Below are 22,045 nucleotides of genomic sequence, written 5' to 3'. Positions count from 1 at the left end.
GCTATTTGTGATGAGAACCATACGTCTAGGAAAAGGAAAAGGAGAATGAACAGTGGTTAAGTTTTCTAAAATCTATCTCACGCAAAGGTTTAGTTTGAAATATTCAAGAGAGCGGTCACGTGACATCTGGGTGTGGCCTGTGTCACCCAAAGTAGCTGATGAAGGAGTTCTGCTTCACGGTACCATTCAACTTTAGAGTTCCAGTAGCTTCAAGGACTACGCTTACCAAGTACGGTGGTACATTAGTTTCTAAGATCTCTGCAGCGCCAAGATCAAGTTTCCATAGCACGTGGCACCTGAAATAACTCTTTCGCATGTAGCTGCAGCCTAAATCTTATAACACTTCAGCACTTATCCAACTATTATAAAATGCTATTGAGAAACCGTCTAACTCAACCACATCCCGGGTTTGTAGCGCTGCCAAGCAAACATCTAAAGCCAGTTGTCGAAGTCTTATCCGCTGAATATATGTTAGCAAGCTAGCCAACCAAACGTCTCCTTTTGAACTCAAAACAGCCGCTTTGATCTCCCAAAAGGAAAGATAGCGGCAAGAGCGACTAGGGAAAGATTCGGCTTACTTTGACAGTAAAGGTACCTCTTCGAGTTCCCAATGCAACCACTGTCACAGTCGCTTATGGTGCGGCATTCGCCTATGCGTTTAAGAATTAGCGTCTGGTTTATCTGAGATGGAAAAGATGCGGTGTACCGTTTTGGCCAACAGCGAGAGCTACTGCAACAAGCGTTGCCCATGACAGAAGTTGAGAAAGAGAGACCATTGTTAAGTGTGTTAGTTTGACTTGAGAGGATAGAAATAAAGCATCTGGACCGAGACGACACATTTATTTATATATGCAACTGTGGAAGCAGTCCCAAATTTGTGAAATTGAATGTCGCACTGAACTTGTCGGGTGATCACAAAATAGCAGGGTGTACACTGATTCATACCCCCTGTTTCCAGCTCACTCCATTGAGGCAGTGAGACTCTGCAAAGTTTTGTAATTTATTTTGTGTTTGGTTGAATTGAATGTGGCATTGGAATTGTCAGGCAATCACACAATAGCAGGTAGACACTGATTCATGCCCCCTGTTTACAGCTCATTCCACTGAGACCGTGACACTCTACGAAGTCTGGTGGTTCATTTGTTTTTAGTTGAATTCTATGAAATACTGTAGGATATCTCTGCGTTCTGGTTTTTGTTGTGTTCTCGGTGACTAGAATGCCGATGTCTGCTTGTTGTGAAGTTTTGAAACAATTCTTAGATTGCGCCAAACGCCGAGTCGAACGCAAGAACGCACAGGCTACGACTAGGGTAGACAAACGTACGTTACCAATGCGGTCCCGCTGAAGGTCTCACAGGACGACTAGGGTAGACGCAATCGTTTGCAGTCTTAAGATTGGAAACCTTGGCTTTTGGATTCTACAGCCAAGTTTCGAAGTTGGTTAGACTTCGCTTAGCAACTTATTGTCAGCGGAGCCAGACCCACAGGAAGATACACCTTTGCTCCAATTACTGCCGTGACGTCTTCTCTGGATTCTGATGCTTCCGATGCTTCCGAGGCCTCCGTACGGAACTGTCAGTTCGTTGAGCTTGTTGGAACCGAGCCCGCGACCTTGGGAGGCTCGGGGGTGATCCGGCCCTGAACACCGTAGTTTAATCCAGCGCGAGACTGTATTAAGTCCCGAGCTAAAGGAGGCTCACCAGTTCCATCTTCGACGGCGACCAGAAGGCTCGCCTGCGAAAAAACTGCAACAACAAGCCCAAGAGTATTATCACGATATCGAGCATCACGCACACTGCCCCTCGTCACTGTTTCTCTCCTTCAGTTGCCAGCCTGTGATAATTCATGTTAACAATGCTCTTTCTGGAAGATGTTCAAGACGATTCGTCAGGTACCGATAGCTTAGACAGTGACCAGTACTGCGAGCCCACGGTCCTTGTCAAGGATAAGGCGAGACCGCAGTCATGAATTGGCTCATCGCGACCACGTTAATTAGTCCAGATAATTAGCAGATAGGTATTTAGTGGGGCGTGCGAAGTGACCGACCTTAAAACTAAAAGAAATTTCCTCGTAGCAAAACGCTTTGTTCTAAGCAAGACTCTGACAATTGCCTTGTCTAACATCAGTACCTAAAGCATCATGATTCTGACATACCTAATTTACTTCCTACACAGTCTTACTCGTAGAGAAGAAATAGTGACCGTGAAGGAATATCTTTCTAAATGGAGGTTCTCAATTAGAAAGCGCTGGAGGTTAGGTGTGATACACCGAGTTTAAGCAAAAGGACTTCTCTTTCTAGACAAGCTCAAACTCCGGCGGATTCTGCTGTTTGATGTATGGACTGAGCACCAAAAATCTTTAATTCAATTCAACAATGCCAAGTACATGTGATGATTAAACAAAACATTGTTGAAGGCCAGTGGGCGTGGCAAGGGGCAGTTCTAAAAAGCAAACGAAATTTTGGTCTGGATTGCTGACGGCATCTCTACATACAGGTCAACTTCGACAAGAAGTGCCACGCGCAACCTTGGCCTTCTAAGCCGCCGAGATCAAGAACACAAGCACAATAGTAGCTGTCTCGAGTTTGAAGGCAGATCAGCATGGAGAGATGACTTTGGGTGCGAACACTCCCGTCTCGCGGGTCCGCGTTATATCCCCTGCTCCACAGTTCACAGCCATCTCTTGGAGCCCAGGTGAGAAATGTAGGCACCTCCACGACCGTTCTCGAGACTGGATTCGTAGATGACCTTCATAACGTCCTTGACGGAGTCCTCCGGAGCCCGGGAGACTGCACCGGGCGCATACTCGTTGAAAATCGCAGCTACCTTCTGAGCACCCTCCAGCTGGTCTGGCTGCACTACTGTACAGGGTGTCAGTCAAGTCCACTTAGGAGGGGAGGGGTATTTCTTTCGAATGCGTGAACTCACAGTAGCTGTTGTGCCCCGTTTCGACTATCCCGGGACAGATGCCCATGAACAGCACCCCGTCCGCGGCGTACTGGGCGTGGAACTTGCTGACGGCGATGTTCACGGCTCCCTTGCTGATGGAGTAGGGGGTCAAGTTGTAGAGCCGGTATTGATTGATCAGGTCGATGTCCGCCATGCCTGAGCTGATGGTGATGACCTTCTTGACGTCGCTCTGGAGGACAAGCGGGATATAAAGGTTGAAGAGGTGGACGTTTCCGACGACGTTGACCTTGAAGGCCTGCAGGAGGTCGTCCTCGAGCTCTTTGGGGTGGTCTCCCCTGTATTATTTGGCTTGTTAGCAGATGCTGACTAACTGAAGTATCTCACATGACATGCTGTGAGTGATAGACTACTGGGAGGCTCGCACAGTTTTCCAATGGGCTCGAATGCCTTCCAGTCTGAGACGTAGGCTGCATTAGCGATGATGTAGTCGAGCTTGCCGCCGGTGATCTGCGACACAACATCGACGGATTTCTGTGACAGCTGAGTTAGGCTTTTCTTCTTGCCGAAGCCAGTCGTGGTGGCAATGATGAATCACACACCTGGATGCTCTCGTAGCTTGTCAATTCGACCTCGACAATGTGAATGTTGGATCGGCCCCCAAGCTCGTCGGCGATTTTCTTCTCGGCGGATGCCTTGTCGCGGACGGTGCCGATGATGGTGTTGTTGGGGTCATCCGAGATGTTACGGAGGAACGCCCACTGTTAGGGTGACTGTCAGCACTTCGCTCCTAGACGACGTAGAGAAGCAGTCTGTAGACACATACACCAATGCCACGGTTCACCCCAGTTACGAGGTAAGAAGGCATGTTTAAAGTCTTGCAATGGTTTTCGATTGGGTTGTTTGAAAAGGAAGGTTTCTGCGTTCAGCTAAAACGAATTTCTGCAATGAATGTTTTCGTTGATGGCGACCGTCTCGAGTGATGGTTGTTGACTTGTTCGGCTTGAGAGACTTGTGTATTAAATACACATTTGGCATTCGTCTTCCGTCCACATGTCCACGACGCAATGGTCTTTGGTCAACGTACTTTTGGTAGTTCTGATTGTTAATCTTTTGGAACCTCACAGAGGATGTCGCAAAAAAGTTGCTTGAGACCAGCGTGTTCAATGTGGCTACCTAAGCGAGACCCCGTCATGCATGACAGTCTTCGCAAAAAGATGCCATTGCACAGGTGAGAGCTCCGAGACCATCTCGATGCGGGCTGATGGTCTTGCAACATGATTGGCTACTTTCGTGAATCCATTGGGGTTGGCATCTCGCAAAAAGTTGCAACTAAATCTTCTCATGCCGAATCCTACCTAGCGCACTCGCCCTGAAAGATGACATGCATAACGCACGTCGCTTAGAAATCAAAGCACCTTAGTCATATCGCGATGAGCAACTTTCTGCGAGATGATATCGTGAACAGAAGCCATATTGCATGACCGGCTGGCAATAGTTAATGCCACCAAGTAACATGGGAGGCACGATGAAGAATCAGGGTGCCAGGCGGGACACAGCCCCAGTCTTGAAGAAGAAACGATGCGGAACTTGCATAGGTACGCACATCGAACGAACATGGGCACCCCGCCCCGCCGTCATATCCCCCCTGCTCTTCAGTGGCGAGAGACAATGGATGCACTGATTTGGCTTCACTCACCCATCGTAGATCGTAAAATCAGCTGCGACCGCCGGTATCCGCAATGCTCCAGTTGCGTCCGGTCGAACCGGGCCTGCCAGGGCTACGGGCTCCGTCTCTCCTGGCCCAGGGACGACGACCGGAAACGCCTGATCATCAGCCAGAATCAGTCACTGACGAAAAACGGTCGCGGAAATGGCTTTTCCTCGGGCTCTTTCCACATGATCAACGCAACGGCATGGGATATCGAAATACATCACCACCTAGCTTCCCCGCATGGGGCTCTCCCGGTTTTGCGATACTCGCTATCGTGGTCAGTATCCGGGCTCTCCGCAACAGAACGGGACCTTTTCCAATTTTGTATGCCCGCCTTTGACGAGTCTAGGTGTCGATTTGCCAAAAAGCTGATATAGTCATCATGTAGTTGAGCAGAAGATAGCTTTCAAGCTATCAAGCTTCAGTAATCAACCGCTTGGGCAGACTCTGCTCCGGCTCGCCTCTCTGGACGGCTCTGATGCTAGCGTTGCGTTACGACGCGCTTTAATGGCGGTTTCGTCCCAGTACCGCTACGGGCCAGGGTTGAGGGCAGAAGAACTGAAGCTATCTGCCATCCACGCTCTGTCAGCCTCAGCGGCGGGAGGGATCCAGTCGCAAAGCGCCGTTCAGCATGTAGCAGCAGGAATGGTTCTCTGCATGTTCGAGGTTCGTTTTGTGCTCCATGTTGAAGACGCTATTAAACAGGGGAAACTTAGACTCAGGCACCGTACTAACTTCTATCTGTAGACTCAGAGAAGCTCGTCTTCCTCAAATCACTGGCTTTGTTACCTGTACTCTGCATGGCAAGTAATCGAAGGCGTCTCATTGGAGATGTTTGCCAGAGTCGCCGAGGGGCCCATCATGTTGGAATGGGCTTACTATCACGAAGTGATGGCGCGTTTCAGCCTGCGGCACTGGAGATGTCCAGACATGGTGGTGCCGGGTCGCCCCGTATGCCCAAATAAATCAATTTCATACCTACCGGAAGACGGAGACTGGTGGTATACCGCCACTAAAATAATCCAATGGCAAAGGCCTATGGAGCACCAACAGATGTTTGAGCCCCTCCATCTTCTATCAGAAGTAGCTGCCGAGGTTCTTCTGTCGACAGATCCCGCAAGTCACACAGAGGAATACAAGGGCAAAATTGCGCAACTAAAAAGACGAGCCAGGGATCTAGAGGTACCAACGCCATCGGACCCCAGAATACAACGCGCCGCCACGAAGGCAGAGGTCTTCCGAGCCTCGACGCTTGTGTACTTAAGCCGCGCTACGAATTCGGATCTGATCAGGCCGTCCGAACTTTATCTTCTGGTGGACAGAAGCTTGTCCCTCATGCAACAAATGAGCCCTTGCGAGCGTCCGCTGCCCCTACTCATTCTCGGCTGCGAGGCGCGGACCGACGTCGACAGGCTTCGCGTTCTGGACCTGGTATCCAGCACAGAGAACACACCCCCGGACCGAGAGCTCCATTACATCAGGATATTGCTGCATGCCCTGTGGACGCAGGACGATCTGCATGCAGAGGATAATGTGGAGCCTGACTACATGGAAAAACTGTCGGTCGTTTTCTCGGCTAGCAGCCTGCTTCCGCATTTTGGTTGAAAGTGGGCGAAAGATATACCAGCCCATATAAATAGGCCTGGAGGGTTGTTGTGAGGGCTATACTGAACGCCTGATTAGGAATTCGAGGATTATTCGAATTAAACTATCGTTAAGCCTGATCTAGTCCAGTCCATCTTCAATGTAGGTTTACCTACTTCAATCCACTGCTGCATTTACTACCGCTGGGCCTGTTTCGTTTGTGCTTGCTGAGTGCTCAAAGCGGATATTGACGTGACACCCATTCCAAGACCAGCCGGTTCTCCCGTTCTGGGTCTAAATTCAAGAAGACTGAATATCTTTGTCAAACCATGACAATCCCTGGCCAGAAAGCTCATCAGTCGAGATGGTCCAAAGGAAAATAGGTAAGCTTCACTAAGCCATGTTTCAGTGTGCGTTCAAGTGAATGGAACAAACATTCTAAATAAGGCTGGTTGGAATTAGAATAACAGGAACCGGTTAGAGATTTTTACCTCTACGCCAGTTTCCCAGTGAATTGGTCATATGACTGGCCTCCCTCCATTACGTGCACTTTCCTATGCACAGGTTGATGAACGCTAGTGTGAGGCAGACTTTCCTATTGTAAGTCACCGTAAAGGATTGAAAGTATTTAAATCTTGGTTATAAATACACACCACCCAGGATGTTACATGTTCATTTCCCAGACCTGACATAATCTAATATATAAATCTATTGGTTTGTGTGGATGGTTGCCTTTGGCAACAGCGAATATCGAACACCATTATCCTCGCTAGCGGGGCTGCATCAGTTGAACCTCTCTAGCTCGATAAGAGGAGGATTCAGACTATTTGGATCTGCTACAGCCAACTGACTGTTGCTATTATCACTGCTACATGAAAACTCTGCGGCAGCAAAATTGATACATCAGCTAACATTAAGTTGACTGACGTATTGACTGGTCCAAAAAAATGGTGTCAGAAGCCTTGAATAGTTGTACGTTATGGAAAACATTTATCTTCTTGGATGTTGGAAAGGTGGAACGAGGCCCAGGCAGCCAAATGACTAGCGTCGTAGCACGTTGCTAGAAGGTGGACTTGATGATTCTGACTTATATTCTAATCACAGGTCAACCACGCCATTTTGGTACCATCTACAATAAACTTCGAGCAATGTAACATAAGTTACTGCGATTAAAAATCGTCAGGGCAGGTAGTGAATAGACGCCCGGCCCAGGGAGTCTCTGAACCACGGACAGGTCTCGGTCTCGAATCTTGTATAAAAGGGTGACTTCGAATTCATTTTCTGCCATGGAATTGAAGGTTTTGTAACGCACAGGCTTTTGGGAATATTTGATTAATTATTTCATTCCACCACCATCTTACGCCAGGCATCCATCCGTTTTAACAAAATCAGACCTGATACGCAACCGTTCTAAATCTTTTCCTGGACACCCTGATCATGTGCCAGATATCTTACATAGTCGGCGAGTACTCATGCAGCCGCGTTGGGCTATTCAGCCGGTTCGAAAGGTGTCAAGCGGCCAGGAACCGAGGGATCGAGTGCCCAAGAGAACACACCGACCACGCGTGGGTTGAAGGTGTCTTGACCAGCCAAGACCCGTGCTCCGAATGCATCGGCTACGGATTAGCCAGGAGAAGCGTAATTTACCGCTATGGGGACGCTCGCCACGGCCGCCAATTCTATGATCACGGAGAAGCTCGCGACGAGCAGCAAGAACAGGGAAACGGGCAGCTTCAAATTGAGTGGCCCGGGGACGTTGGTGTATAGGGGAGCTTTTTTCCAAGGGGGTTGTCGCAAGCGAGTCTGACGGATGCAACACAGGAAAGTCCCGAGAGTTCAGAGAGTGTCACAGTCAGAAGTGGCAGGTGGATAACATTGGTCATATTGCAAATGGCTCGCTGAAGTAACGCAATTAGTTTGAAAGATGACGAGGGGGCTCTCTGTATTGATACCTTTGGTGACGATATATCAACGCAGATGTCATACAATTGATCCTCGTCAATCAAATGTGGGATGATTCTACATTTATACAAATGGATGAAGCAGATGATGTGTCACCACTTTGGGCTCCTATGAGACATGTAGCGCAACTTGTATTGGCGGGACGCCCTCGGAGCGTCTTTCTTGTTACCCTCTCACGGTGTCACTCAACATCGGCCCGGGGAAATGCGTCGGATGGACAGAGGGACTCGAGCGGATCTTGAGTCGGGGTATTGTTCATATGGTGGATCCAATTTGTCTATGCAATATCTTTAGCTGTAGTCGCACGACTCGATAGGCTTGAGACGATAATTGTCCATCTTCCAGAGACGCTCATCTACAGAAAATAGCGCCATCTGCAACTAGCGGACGATATGATGTGGTAGTGGGCTTAGATTAGCCCGATAAGTGGCCCGCTTAAATGAACAACAGAATGAGTCGAATAGCACCAGCGTATCTATCTGGTTCTGGACGTTTCAATGCAACATGACTAGCTGAGTGTCTCGAGGGGAAAGTGGGTTGTGAACAATCCAGCCCCCCCTGAACAGCCAATCTTGGCAAAAGTATGTTGCAACGGCGAGACATAAGAGCTGAAGATCCTTGACAGAGTCGGAGGCCAAGCATTGGCGGGACGATTGAATGCCGGCCGTTCCTGGATGGATTCGACGAGCGTATCGGGTGAGCGAGGTCCAGGCCAGACTACGCAAAGCATGCCGCCATCACGGACGGCAGAGGAAAGCGTGATGAATGCGAATCGGCTGCAGGCCGTTTCCAGAAGGTCAGGAGCGCCCAATTTCAGCCTTGGATTGTCCGGGTCCGAGCCTCGCCCTGACGACCACCTCCTTCTTTAGGAAAGCGGCGATGTCGTGGCACGTCTGTCAACAGGGCGACATCCGATGGATAACTGACGCAAGCTCAAGCCGTTGGAACCTCTGCAACGGCAAGCATAACTAAGCTGAGTTTATGTGACATTGCTATCCCGAAAAAGGTGCTGGCGCTGCTTTCGAGGCCTGCTAGGCGATGTGTCCAAAGACTGCAACAGGAAGGCCAACAACTTGTGTAGTCCATCCGAGACATTGGCCGACAGAGATTCCGGGAGGAGACAGGAAGCGTTGAGCATCATTTGAGATATTGAAGGGGAAATATTGGGCAGGGATGCATGCACCACGATGAAGAGAAGCGCAGGTATATTGACCCAGTCAGCGGTCACCCCACGCCAAGCTGGGTTCTCGGCATCGATGCGGCCCTTCCAAGGTCCAAGGATGCCGATTCTTTGCGGCGGGGTTGACCGGGGCTGAGATGGAGAGGCTTCCGCTAAGTCTTTTTGCGTCCTCCAGATGAGATGTGGCGTCTTCCCCTCTCTTCCTTGTCTCATTCACCATGTCTCAACTGCGTGGTTGGGCGCCTGCAGTGAGAGTCGGTTCTGGAAGGAGGCTAGAATGGTGGGCTGGGCACTAAAGCCTGGGCCCGGGGTGATGAGAGGCTATCCGGGGGATATCAAAGCAACCAAAGCAGAATGACAGTATGGAGAGTAGCGTAAAGAGAGAGAGAGAGAGATCACAACAGCAAAAGGCGGAGAATGAAGCAGATTGGGCCTTGGGCTGGGCTGGGCTGGTAGTGGTCTAGATTGAGTTCCATAGCAGAGCAAGCTTCGTTTGCAGGGATCCCTGCTCTTGTCAGCTTTGCTGGAGGGGAAGGGACCCACTACCTTATCACGTTACTGGCGCTTTCTCATCACGCTCAGACCACATGGTGCACCTTCCGGACGGATACTGCCCACTTTCCGACGGGAAATCCGGTAGGGCCCGCCCGGCCGAGTGGACACCGGACGGTACGTACTGCCATACTCCCAGCATGTGATTGACTAGGTGGACAAGATAATCATCCTTCCTTGCCATGAGCACCTCAATTACCAACTCGAGTGCCAAAGGAATCCACAGAAAGGAACATCTTGGACGAATCTACAGACCGGGGGTGTTTTTCGCTTTCGGGTCCAAGACCAAGAGAACCAGAACGCGAAGAGATCTCAACACGCATGTCTCGGCCGACCTCGTTCTGTTCTCCGACCCACTGAACAAAGAAGGGCGGGGGGGGGGGGGGGGGGGGGGCTGCTGATGCTGACTACGTACAAGACAGGTGCTAGCCTGGGATGTTGGTCAGGAACCAAAAGGTTCCCTCAGCGCCACCCATTTACTAAGTCCGTGAGAGTTTAGCATGTTCGCTTCTTCGCCCAACTTGCGTCCACGATACTGTTCTGGTTCAGCCCTCAACTTTAGTGTCTTCAAGCCATCGCCGGCCAGCGGCTGCCGATAGATCCTGTCTAGCCAGTCCAATTTGTGTGGTTTGAAACTCGAGAGAAAAAGATTGTTGGGATGACGAAAGAGGCTGCAGCCTCCGCTGTGCGCTTCATCGTTCAGGAACTCTGGTCGTCTGGTCTTGGTCTGAATCGCCGAGGAGCCCTGGCGCTGCCGCCTTTGACTGGCCCCACATGCTTAGACACAAGCTCCCAGACCAGAACGGCACCTTTCCTCCCTTCGCATCGCCATATTACTACTGGCCCCCTGCTTGCATCATCAGGCAAGAAACAACAGCAACGCCGTTTGTGCGGGGCATCTGGATCCCACAAACAACAACATCGGCCAATAGGTTGTGAGCTGCAAGCTACCGCCTGCGGCTGGCCTGCCGCTCTTGAGTCCCCCATAGCTATAGACCTACGACAGGTTAACAGATGGACACACCTTAGTAGCAGGGGTGACATCGCGGCGCTTCGTACACTTCACAGCTGCCATGGCGACTGATTCGCCATCCTCTGCGCATTTCTCATCATGGAACGGCCGGGGTGGCTCATTGGTAGTCGCACTTTCGGTTTAGCCCCCAAACCCATAAACGTATGCCATCCTACATAGATCGCTGACTGTCACCCTCCGCGGCCTGCGTCCAAAAGCGGAAGGCGAGATATCTCAACTGGGGTTACATCGCTTTCATGCGCAAGGATTAACCCCTCCCCTCCCCCGGCGGACCACAGCCGCTATATCCTAGTCTACCGCCTCCAAGTCGCTAGTCCCGTTGAACTAGGGAAGCCGGATGTTGTTGGACATGGGTTATGGCAGAGGCACCGTACTGACTGATATCTAGCAGGGGCTCAGATAGCTCCCAATAGGTAGGAAGCCCGTCATTGTTAACCCAAAAACCACCACACCTACTGTTCGAAGCAGCGTCACCAGCTACTTCTCGTCTAGGTTCTGGCCTTCGAAAAGAATTTGGACATTCACTCATCATGTTTTCCGACAGGGGCTCCGAATGCACGGCGGAAATTCATTAGGGCATCATATCATGCTTGAACCAGCCTGGCACACAAAGGATGGTAACATGTGCTGGATGTCGAGGCAACTGCCCGATGCTCAACGGGTCGACCGTGGTTTTTCCATCTTGTCTTGTCGGGTCGATTTGGCTTTGTAAACATTTGGTTCCTATGTCTCACCCGGGGGTGACATTTTGCCAATGCCGCCGTCCAACTACCGATGATTGCGCCGCAAGATCTCCGTTCCAACTGCACCTGGTCCAGCGAAGGCCCTGTCTGTGTGGTCAAATCTCACCCCGCTGGACGCATATCTTTTGAACCGAAAAATCCTCTTGTGTATCATTGGTTCACCACCCAGACTGTGGCGACCACGCCCCCAGACGCCAGCAAGATTCCTCTTCTGCACCAATCTTCGAGGGCTGCTTCGTGGCCCTCAGATAGCCTCGTTGCATTGCCAAGCCGACCTAGCATCCCTCCCACCTCGCGCATCTCGCCGCGTCACCAACGTTCGTTGTTAATCAACTTCCTCTTTTCGACTGAGTTGCACGAGCTTTCAATATGGCCGGTTTATGTCGCCACATGGCGCAATTGGTACTCTCCTTCCCCTTTCCGCATCGGCTTATCAGGACGGACCTGTCTTGTCCAATGTTACAGCTATCGCAACCACTCACTCTGCCCGTTGGAAGGATGTAACAGGTTTTGTTTGCCGCCATTGAGATTCTTCTGGCTTTGTACCGAGTCCGCGGTTGTGGCTGGCACCTGGACCTAAGCCGAGATCGTGTACGTACTAGCTCTCAAAGAACGCCCCTGAACTCTGTCTGCGAGCGGCGACAAAGACAGCACCGAGGACCTGGACGATCCAGCCACGTCCAGGTCGTGGGGAAGAACCATGCTCAAACCTCGTCAAGGTCGATGGTGAGAATCGGGAAAAAGATATATAACGTTCCTGGATATCCTGCGATAAATCCTGTCTCTTTCTCTCTTCACTCACCTCACCACTCCTCCTCTTCACACAATCCCAACTCCCTGCTCCTCGGTTCACTAGTCAGGCACAATGGTCGGCTTCAAACACTTTGCCATGCTCGCGGCCGCGGCCTGCACCATGGCCGCTCCCACCCCCCAGACCGAGACTACAGTCCAGACTGCTGCGGACAACAGCTACATCATCACCCTCAAGGACAACCTCAGCCTCACGAGCCTCACTTCCCACCTGAGCTGGCTCACTGGCGTCCAGGCCCTCAGCCTCGACAAGCGCCAGTTCACCGGGACTGAGCGTACTTACTCCTTTGGCGGCTTCCGCGCATACTCTGGCAAGTTCGACGATGCCACCATCCAGCTCATCAAGAGCTCTCCCGATGTATGAAGCCTCGCCCTCCCAAGATCTCTTGACCAACCCTCCTGACCTCATGTGAACAGGTTGCCAGCGTTGAGCGCGACCAGATCTGGACTCTGTCCGCCATCGTGACCCAGTCCGGCGCCCCCTGGGGTCTGGGAACCATCTCCCACCGCACCTCCGGGTCTACGCAGTACGTCTACGACGACCGCGCCGGCTCTGGCACCTACGCCTACGTCGTCGACTCGGGCATCAACACGGCCCACACCAACTTCGGCGGCCGCGCTTCGCTCGGCTACAACGCCGCCGGTGGTGCTCACACCGACACCCTCGGCCACGGCACTCACGTCGCCGGCACCATCGGCTCGACGACGTACGGCGTCGCCAAGCTGACGTCCCTCATCTCCGTCAAGGTCTTCGTCGGCAACTCGGCCTCCACCTCGGTCATTCTTGCCGGCTACAACTGGGCCGTCAACGACATCACCAGCAAGGGCCGCGCCTCCAAGTCCGTCATCAACATGTCCCTCGGCGGCCCTGTCTCGTCCGCCTGGACGACGGCCATCAACTCGGCCTACACCTCCGGTGTCACCACCGTCGTCGCCGCCGGCAACGAGGCCCAGAACGCCGCGAACGTGTCCCCTGCCAGCGCGGCCAACGCCATCACCGTCGGCGCCATTACCAGTACTTGGGCCATCGCCTCCTACTCCAACTACGGCCCCGTTCTCGACATCTTCGCCCCCGGCAGCTCCATCCTGTCCACCTGGATCGGTTCCACCACCGCCACCAACACCATCTCCGGTACCTCCATGGCTTCCCCCCACGTCGCCGGCCTCGTCAACTACCTTCAGTCCGTTGAGGGCCTGGCCACGCCCGCCCTCATCGTCGCCCGCCTCAAGGCCCTCGCCACGCCCAACAAGATCACCGGCACCCTCAACAGCAGCCCCAACCTCATCGCCTACAACGGCGCCGGTGCGTAAGCGAGCCTGTTTGATAAGCTGTCAAGCGACTAAGGAAAGAAAATGGGCAGGCAGGGGATTGGGAGACGTTCTGTCACTTGCCGGCCCAAGACGCTACTTGCCCACTGTTCATATGAGGGGAGTTGGGAGCCCCCTTATCCCGGGCGAGTGAGCGAGCCTCCTCCCCCCCTTACGACGGAATGAGAGAGTTGTTTATAAGCCTTCGCTGCCTCGGGACCGAAACCCTGGCATTCCCCTATTATGAGATTTTCTGCCATTTATTTACTACGAAGAGGGTACATTCTATAGGACAAAATAAACTTGATGCATCATGAACCTCTTTTTTCTCGCTCATCGCTGTTATTGATGTGAAGTTGAGGACCAACATGGGGGTATGGAGATCGTTTTTGCTTGGCGGTCTTAGTAGCTACTTCGCAGAGTTGCATTCGCATCCGCCTGCCTGCATTGCCGGGGATCACAACGCTTGGCGGCCCCCAAGCCTCCATCTCGTATTCTGATCTGCCACGGGGTTTCTCGCCTCTTTTGGCCGAAGAGTGGAGATGCACACTTCGGTCTTTTTGGTGGTTGGTTGGTGTCTGTTAATGAAGTTGGAGAGCGACCCGAAGAATTGTAAAGTTGAAAACAAACCGAACCTTCAACACACAACTTACGTGCTTCACTTTAGGAGTTTCTGTCGCGTTTTCTTCGCTTGGCTAGAGCCTCCACTGGGTCATAATTAAGCAGGGATTTCTTTCGTTTGCAGTGGTCTAGTCTACATCAAGGAGTTTTAAGCTGACCTCACGCTGAACGCTACATTGATCCATTTCTAGACCTGCTCCCGTGACATTCAGAACTCTCCTGGTCCAGATTTCCAGAAATATCCCTTGTTGATGATCATGGATTTATTATAAATGCGTGGAACTGTGCAAAGCCGTAGTAGCTCCAAGGAACTGAGCACAGCAGCAATGACCTTGATGTGGATCAGTCCAACATTAAATATACGAAACAAGACTCTCACTCCTTGGTTGAATCTACAGTCTCAAATGCCATCCGCTCAAACACGCTCAAAGGCACACCCTTCAAGCGTCTTTGGTTTTTTGCAAACAGCACGAAATCATAGAAGAGTAAAAAAAAAAAAAAAAGATAGCAGTCCTGAAGTCTGGTGAAGTTGCCAATCAAAACCCGACACTATCGCTTGCCAATCGCTCCAGCCGTGTCCATTCTTGGTAATTACATGCAACCAGGGCGCAAAACGCGACCACTGAGAACCGCCTCAACTGCACCAACTTAGGGCCTCGCAATATCTCTCCCGGCAATCCAGATGAAGAGCCAGCTGATCGAAATCATGATCTTTCGCCTCCAACTCCTCGTCCACCCCAAGCTCCCCGACCGCCAGGCCAGCCAGGCGCTTACGCCGGTCCACTCTTTGCGGCCGCCGATGATGCCATCGCGACGGCCCAAGTACGCCAGCAGGGCCCGCTGCTTGTAGTTGAACGGCGCAGGTTTGCCGTCCGAGTTCAGGACGACAGTGAGGTACTCGCCCTTCTGCAGCGCCACCTCCGCCAGCGTCGGCAGGGATTCCCCTTCGATATCAGCGGCGTCCCCCAGTGCGTAGACGCCATCCATCGGGCTCCCGTCGGGGCGCAGGACCCGGAGGTACCTGTCCGTGAGGATACGGGGTAACCCGCTCTCGGGTTTCTTCACTGATAACCTGTCGACCAGCGGGCTCACCTTGTTTCCGGTGGCCCAGATGAGCAGCCCGTACGGCAGGCGGCCGTCCTCCTTGGTGAAGATCGCGTCGGCCTCAACCCTCTGGATGTTGGACCCCGTCATGAGCTTCACGTGCTTCCCCTCCAGCGAGCTCGTCGCATACTCGCTCAGGCTGGCGTCGAACGTCGAGAGGATCTTGGGCGCGACGTCGTGGATGGTGATATTCAGCTTGCCGTCCAGGTGCGGGAACAGGAAGCGCATGTCTTCGAACCAGAGGTCCCACAGCTCGGCGGCCGCCTCAATGCCGATGGCGCCGCCGCCGACGATCCGGATGTTGAGGTAGTCCCGCTGGTCCTGCTCGCTCGTCGTCGGCAGCGAGGCCTTGTCCAGCATCTGGAGGATCCGCTGCTGAATGAGGCGCGCGTCGTTGGTCGTCTTCAAGAAGAGGGCGTGCTCCTTGGCTCCCGGCGTGCCAAAGTCCTGGGTCTCGCATCCCGGCGCAATGCAGATCTTGTCGTATCGGACTTCGAAGTAGGTCGGATCCTCGTTGGCGGTCGGGGCATCGGTCTTGCAACGCACAATGCGCTTCTCAAAGTCGATGTCCTCGGCGATGGCCTTGTAGTAGTCTTGGTCCGTCCTGTGCTTCCTCCGCACCGGCTCCTCCGCCAGGCGGAAGTTGAAGAGCCCGCAGGCGGCGCTGGCGAGTAACGGGGTGTACTGAATCGTCCGGATTGGCGAGATGACCTTCACGTCGTACTTCTCCAACGATACTTTCTGGGTGAGGGTGAAGCCGCCCCATCCGGTGCCGATGATGACGAGAACTGGTTTCGACATGTTTCTGCCTGATGTTGCAATCCTAGCATTGTAGGTCTATCTTTTCTCGCGGCGCCAGACATCTTATCGACTACTTATGCTTCTCCTCAATCCCAGGCCTTACTGGAAACGAACATATCAACCTTACGTCACGCCTCCTCAATCGGCAACTAGAAATTGCTCCCCCAAGTACGGTTTCGTGTGTTTCTCGGACATGGAACGTCATCGACTCGCTCTGAGACCGGGGGACGGGGAGCTCGGAGGGTTGACAGCTCTGGTTCGGAGAAATGTGACTGGGTGAGCTCTGCCTAGTCCGAACCTACGCAAATGCCGGGACATCTCCGTGTTCCACTCGGATCCACCTTGGACGGCTAGATTGGTCCGGCACAACGAGAAGGGTTCGCTGAGAAACCAACTTTTCGGGGGAGATGCCGGGAGGGCTTGCAGATTGAAAGGTTGAAGTTGCGGGGAAAGCAGCATCAAGACTTGGCGAGGTTTCGTACCGGAATCTGTGATTGGCAGATGCCCGACTCCAAAGGGTCGGGGTATGCAAGAGACGAAGAGTGTTCTGGCCGGCACAGACTGGGCTGGAGACGTGCCGTGATAATGATACGGGGTATCACTTCGACCATAAAGACTGTTTTTAGCGGCCGCTCGCTTAGCGATTCGTTCATTAAGCGCTTCATCATCCATGCTGTCGATGCGACGTATTTGTCTTTGGCTCGACGGCCCTAGATGACTCTGACTTTAAGTTCTTCCCCTCCCTGACGCTCCCGATTAATTTTATCTTTCTACTCCTGATACTCGTCTAGTCTGTTCACGCACCTCTCCCTATCGTGTCGTTCCGTGAAGACGCCCTCATCTCGATATAACTACGTCTAGCGAGAATCCGGGGTAGTATGATGTACCTGTTTTCTGCTCAAGACAGTCTGTCTTATGGTCGGCATAAAAGTATTTCAACCAAATGGAAATGCACGAACCACCTCAAACTTCCAGAACTTATCTTTGGCCATGGAAACAACCTTATGGAACGTATAGATCTGAAACATACGCCAGGCACTTTTATCCGGGGCGTCCTATGCATCGCAAGATTAGTTGCGCATTTGGACACTGGTGACTGACTGAGAGAGACGAGCAGCAGGAAGGCAGTATTTTAAGACTCGCAGGCTCCGATACTCTGGTTGGATTAGAACCGGTTTGCGCGTCCGCAAGGACGATCGTGCCGCGCTCTGTGTTGATGGAGATGTAATGCCTACAGCGCCTAGAGGCAGCAGTTGCGTAGACAAAGACGTGCAGCAGGATCTCTAAGATGTTGCCCTCTTCAGGCTCAAAGAGAAACTCATCAACGTACTTGGCGGGAAGGCTTAGGACAACGTTACTAGTAAGGTCAACAGCAGCTGTACTTTTATAGGCCATCCATGGCTTGTCGTAGTGGTTCCTATTTAGTGCGGCTGACGTAGGGGATATGCTTCATGAGATATTCTTGCTAAGGTAGAACAAGTTGACGAACTTAGGGCGTAATTTGTTCCCGGCCGCCCTCAGGGGGGTATCTGACAACATTCAGAGGTAGGTAGAGCTGCGTCAGGAACTCATAGTAGGACGTAAGCACCGCGACGAGCTCGTCCTTAGAGTACGACGTCTCCCTCATATTGCGGAAAAGTGGGTGGGTATTGGTCGGGATGCACATCCTAACAAAATCGGACCTCGGCGCACCGTTCTACTTTCTCGTCCGTTGAGGAACTTATTTATTAACACACTGCTTAATTCCCTTCCTACCAGTCAAGTTCCTATGTTGAGAGCCCCCATGCGGCCTGGCCAAAGGGCAAGTCCGATTATCCGCTCAACCATCTAGGTCTCGGGGTCAAGCCCCAGATCCACGGGGTCTCGGGTCATAGGTCGACAATAAGATGAGGCGGCGGCGGCTTGCTTCAACCAGAAATGCCACATCCCCCCCGCCAACGCATGTATTGCCATCAATCTCGCCACTCCAGGTTTTCTCCCAATATTTCAACCATTTGTACCATTGTTATGGGACGTTCTGGCTACAGTCTATATTTCGTATCAGTAGTTGGTTTCATTCAATTGCTGCTCGTCAGGTTTGCCCAAAGAGAAGAGCCGCTCTCTTCGGTTGCAGGTGTTGAACTTGTTGTCGCTAACAATTGAATTGCAGGGCTAGAGATAGTCTGGCAATTTGATTTTTGCTGTTCTCATTCCGTGGTTTTATGCAGTTTCTAAGCCAATTGCGACCTCTAGCTTGCGTACTCTTCCAATCCTCAGCGTTGTAAGGCATTCCGAACGGCACGGATCTCTACGAAAGTGTCATTTAAAGGTTACAACCAGAGTCGCCTCGATGACACTTCGATTCCATCGCCAGAACACTTGCGCAGTGTCTTCTGAGAAATATGACGCTCATGCTCTTTCTCCAACTTGTTTGCTATATGATACACTTGTACAATACTCCGAGGGACCACTTCGCCTATCTGTGCCCGTCCAGTCTGCTGCGACTTTTGTTGTGACTAGCGATGGAGTTACAGACAAAAGTAAGAGAGTCTACCAGCATGCTTTAAAAACACCTTGCTGCTAATATCACAGCAAATACCGGTAGCTACGACCTTTAGAGCACGCAAGAAGTTTGTGCAGAAAAGCAGATAATGATGCCGGCAATGGTCAACTCCACCCCTTGAGTGTGGTGAGCCAGAAGCTGGTGTAACTTCGGGCGCAGCTGCACAACTCAATCGCGGTTGACGATATACCACGAATACGAGGTCGACTGAAATCCAGGTTGTCATGTCGTTAGCTTTCGACTGCGTCATGTGTTCATGCCCCAGAAACTGGACAAACTGGGTACGGTAGATGCCGGAATCCACAGCACATAGTTATTGCCTGTGAGTAAAAGTCAAAGGCAAGTAGACTTCGTATCTAACCTCAGTGTCCGGGATCCTAAGCAACTGGTAAACCCGTCACCTACCTGTTTTTTTCGCGTAGATCAAGGTATAATGTGTCACCCAGGGGTGTCACGACACTTCCCAGTTTTGATCGTGGTCATCGGAATCAGTGAGATAGCACGGTCGGGAGTCTCTACGAGCACTCCTTGCGGCATATCTCCTTATTGTCAAGAAGCTACGTTTCCCGACCAGGACGTCAAGCGAAATCTGCGAGAGAAGTTCACTTTTTGAGTTCGCAGGGTCGAAAACTCATGTTCAATAAGTCAGTGATCCCAAATGTAACACCAGGTTCTAGCACAGAAGCAGTTGGTTTGGAAACACTTCTTGCTGAATCATCATGTAGAGCAAGATTTCTCTAGGCACTGTCAAGTTTATTTCAACTTCGCATTATACGGTGCGGTAGTCTTTTTATTATGGAAACCCTGGAAATGCAGTGGCGTGGGGATTGTGGCTCTTGTGTAGAGAAAATACAGCGGAGGGTGGCTCTTCAAGCGCCAAGCGAGGCTTCACTTATATTTCTTGGGCCACAGTGGATCTCGTGGATTTCTGCCCCAGAATGCGGCAGTTGAAGTCGGCAATCCATTGACAACCTCCGAATTTCGGAACACCAGCGTAGTTAGTTAACGGTCTTCTCGAGTCTTTGAGTCATACAAACACCACTATCCACGGACTTGCTTCGGGGGTTGCAACTCCAAGACGGACTCCTTCAACCCCCGGTCAAACCTACGTCTACTTGATCAACTCATACACACCGGTCCTAGCCAGCAGAATGCCATTCCTGGAATCCCAACCCAAGATTATCATAGCCGGAGCGGGCATCGGTGGCCTGACGACGGCACTGTCCCTCCACGCCGCCGGTTTCACGAACATCCACCTCTTCGAGGCCTCGTCACAACTCACCACGCTCGGTGTCGGGATCAACGTCCAGCCTTCGGCCGTGCTCATTCTCCGCAATCTCGGCTTGCTCGAGGCCCTCGAGAAAACCGGCATCAAGACCCAGGAGTTGAACTTCTACAACCGCCACGGGCACCCGATCCTCAGCGAGCCGAGGGGCCTCAAAGCCGGCTATGCAGTTCCGCAACTGAGCATCCACCGCGGCGAGTGCCAGATGCTCCTCCTGAGCGCCGTCAAGGAGCGGCTGGGAGAGAACGCGATCAACCTGAACCACGCCCTAACGGGCTTCTCCCAGGACTCGAAGAGCATCACGGCCGAGTTCTCGCGACGCCGGGACGGCGCGCCGGCGGAGCAGTCCAGCGTGACGGGCGACATCCTCATCGCCGCCGATGGGATCAACTCGACCGCGCGGCGGATTCTATACCCGGACGAGGGCCCCCCGCGCTTCTCCGGCCGCATGCTCTGGCGCGGATGCCTCGAGCGCGCGCCGTACCTTACCGGCGCGTCCATGGTGTGGGCCGGCCACGCCGACCAAAAGTTCATCGCGTACCCGATCAGCCAGCGGGCGGCGGACGGCGGCAAGAGCCTCGTGAACTGGATCGCCGAGCTGCGCATCCGGGACAAGGACGACGAGGACCTGACACCCCCGCGGACGGACTGGTCCAAGGCGGTCGACAAGTCCGTGTTCGAAAGCCGGTTCCGCGGGTGGCGGTGCGGTGGTCTCGACGTCAAGGACCTCGTCGACAAGACGGACAAGGTGTTTGAGTTCCCGATGAGCGACCGGGATCCGGTCGAGCGTTGGAGTTTCGGGCGGCTCACACTCCTTGGCGACGCCGCGCACGCCATGTACCCGATCGGCTCCAACGGCGCGTCGCAAGCCATTATCGACGCGGAGACGCTGGTCAGGCTGCTCAGTGAGAGCCCGGACGACGTGGAAGGGGTGCTGAAGGCGTACGAGGCCGAGAGATTGCCGGCCACGGCCAAGATCATCTTCGCTAACAGGGGGAACGGGCCGGATCACGTGCTGCAGGTGTGTGAGGAGAGGGCGCCGGACGGCTTCCGGAATGTGTACGACGTCGTTCCGAAGGACGAGCTTGAGGACATCGGCAGGGTGTACAAGAAGGTGGCCGGGTTCGAGATGGAGAGCGTGAACGCCAAGGCCAAGGAGACGGAGGGTGCCAGTGAGAGACTGCGGCTGAAAAGCCCGAAGGATTGGATTTGAATAGTGTCAGCTTTCCAGCTTTTTTGGCGCCGAGTTAAAGTAAATAGGAGACAGGCACTGGCGGATGACCATGATGTGGCCAAATGGGGGTTTTCCAATAGCTGTTAGCTGACGATTGCAACGGAGTTGGGTAAGATACTTGCTGGTACTTTTCATATTGTAACATGGCCTGAGTAAGGATTTTACATCACGTCAAGACCGCCACTCTCTCCAGATAGAACCAGAGATAATTAGCAACTTGACGAGTTCAAACGAAGGAGGCAGGTATTGGACTGTGAAGATCAAGAGCATATTGCCGCCAACTCAAACACCACAAAAAGCCGACTAGGTAACCATTCATAAGACTTGTGTCACGAGATGTTCCAGTGATATCCAATATAGAGGGGCGCTAAACCCTTCTCAAGCGGATGTTGTGTGGACGTCGTCGGGGAAGACGGCAGATCAACTCCCATGCTGGTCTTGGCAGAGGAGAGCTGCCGACACAAGGCCGACGGGCGGTCTCCCGATGGGTACAGTTTTTAATCTATTTTACCCGGGGAAGCGGAGGTGTCACACGTTCAATACACTGGATCTTGGCGGGCTGCCCGTGTGGGAGAGGGTAGGGGTTGCGGTGTCACCCTTTCTCGGAGGCTCGACTCCGGGCCCGGCATGGCGTTTGAGGTCCGGTGATGGAGATTCGTGGAATGT

General features: G+C 52.6%; 7 protein-coding genes across 7 annotated transcripts; 3 read left to right on the top strand and 4 right to left on the bottom strand.

Moving 5' to 3' along the window:
* Window positions 1–192: 192 nt before the first annotated feature.
* Window positions 193–791, bottom strand: CDEST_12059 (uncharacterized protein). The gene is made up of 3 exons (XM_062928215.1): window positions 707–791; window positions 579–650; window positions 193–460 (listed from the first exon to the last, which is right to left on the bottom strand). The coding sequence occupies exons 1-3, from the start codon at window positions 774–776 to the stop codon at window positions 393–395; spliced, it is 210 nt and encodes a 69-aa protein (XP_062784266.1). The 5' UTR covers window positions 777–791; the 3' UTR covers window positions 193–392.
* A 1,672-nt stretch (window positions 792–2,463) lies between these two features.
* Window positions 2,464–4,056, bottom strand: CDEST_12058 (Putative short-chain dehydrogenase/reductase SDR, NAD(P)-binding domain superfamily). The gene is made up of 5 exons (XM_062928214.1): window positions 3,733–4,056; window positions 3,509–3,667; window positions 3,334–3,440; window positions 2,928–3,244; window positions 2,464–2,860 (listed from the first exon to the last, which is right to left on the bottom strand). The coding sequence occupies exons 1-5, from the start codon at window positions 3,772–3,774 to the stop codon at window positions 2,670–2,672; spliced, it is 816 nt and encodes a 271-aa protein (XP_062784265.1). The 5' UTR covers window positions 3,775–4,056; the 3' UTR covers window positions 2,464–2,669.
* Window positions 4,057–4,337: 281 nt separating this feature from the next.
* Window positions 4,338–6,405, top strand: CDEST_12057 (Putative zn(2)Cys(6) fungal-type DNA-binding domain, fungal transcription factor). The gene is made up of 4 exons (XM_062928213.1): window positions 4,338–4,504; window positions 4,615–4,944; window positions 5,009–5,286; window positions 5,368–6,405. Exons 1-4 carry the CDS (start codon window positions 4,408–4,410, stop codon window positions 6,223–6,225), a joined length of 1,563 nt encoding a protein of 520 aa, XP_062784264.1. The 5' UTR covers window positions 4,338–4,407; the 3' UTR covers window positions 6,226–6,405.
* A 6,134-nt stretch (window positions 6,406–12,539) lies between these two features.
* CDEST_12056 (Putative peptidase S8 propeptide/proteinase inhibitor I9) lies at window positions 12,540–13,795 on the top strand (the record flags this gene model as incomplete). Its single annotated transcript, XM_062928212.1, has 2 exons — window positions 12,540–12,842; window positions 12,902–13,795. 2 exons carry the CDS (start codon window positions 12,540–12,542, stop codon window positions 13,793–13,795), a joined length of 1,197 nt encoding a protein of 398 aa, XP_062784263.1.
* A 1,124-nt stretch (window positions 13,796–14,919) lies between these two features.
* Window positions 14,920–16,372, bottom strand: CDEST_12055 (Putative FAD/NAD(P)-binding domain, FAD/NAD(P)-binding domain superfamily). Its single transcript, XM_062928211.1, has one exon. The coding sequence runs from the start codon at window positions 16,316–16,318 to the stop codon at window positions 15,062–15,064; it is 1,257 nt and encodes a 418-aa protein (XP_062784262.1). The 5' UTR covers window positions 16,319–16,372; the 3' UTR covers window positions 14,920–15,061.
* A 716-nt stretch (window positions 16,373–17,088) lies between these two features.
* CDEST_12054 (uncharacterized protein) lies at window positions 17,089–17,713 on the bottom strand (the record flags this gene model as incomplete). Its single annotated transcript, XM_062928210.1, has 3 exons — window positions 17,089–17,169; window positions 17,278–17,373; window positions 17,420–17,713. 3 exons carry the CDS (start codon window positions 17,711–17,713, stop codon window positions 17,089–17,091), a joined length of 471 nt encoding a protein of 156 aa, XP_062784261.1.
* Window positions 17,714–19,831: 2,118 nt separating this feature from the next.
* Window positions 19,832–21,676, top strand: CDEST_12053 (Putative FAD-binding domain, FAD/NAD(P)-binding domain superfamily). The gene has a single exon (XM_062928209.1). The coding sequence runs from the start codon at window positions 20,012–20,014 to the stop codon at window positions 21,356–21,358; it is 1,347 nt and encodes a 448-aa protein (XP_062784260.1). The 5' UTR covers window positions 19,832–20,011; the 3' UTR covers window positions 21,359–21,676.
* The last annotated feature ends 369 nt before the right edge of the window (window positions 21,677–22,045 follow it).

The sequence above is a fragment of the Colletotrichum destructivum genome, chromosome 8, assembly GCF_034447905.1.
Source record: "Colletotrichum destructivum chromosome 8, complete sequence".
Lineage (NCBI taxonomy): Eukaryota > Fungi > Ascomycota > Sordariomycetes > Glomerellales > Glomerellaceae > Colletotrichum > Colletotrichum destructivum.
This window is presented reverse-complemented; position numbering and strand designations above follow the sequence as displayed.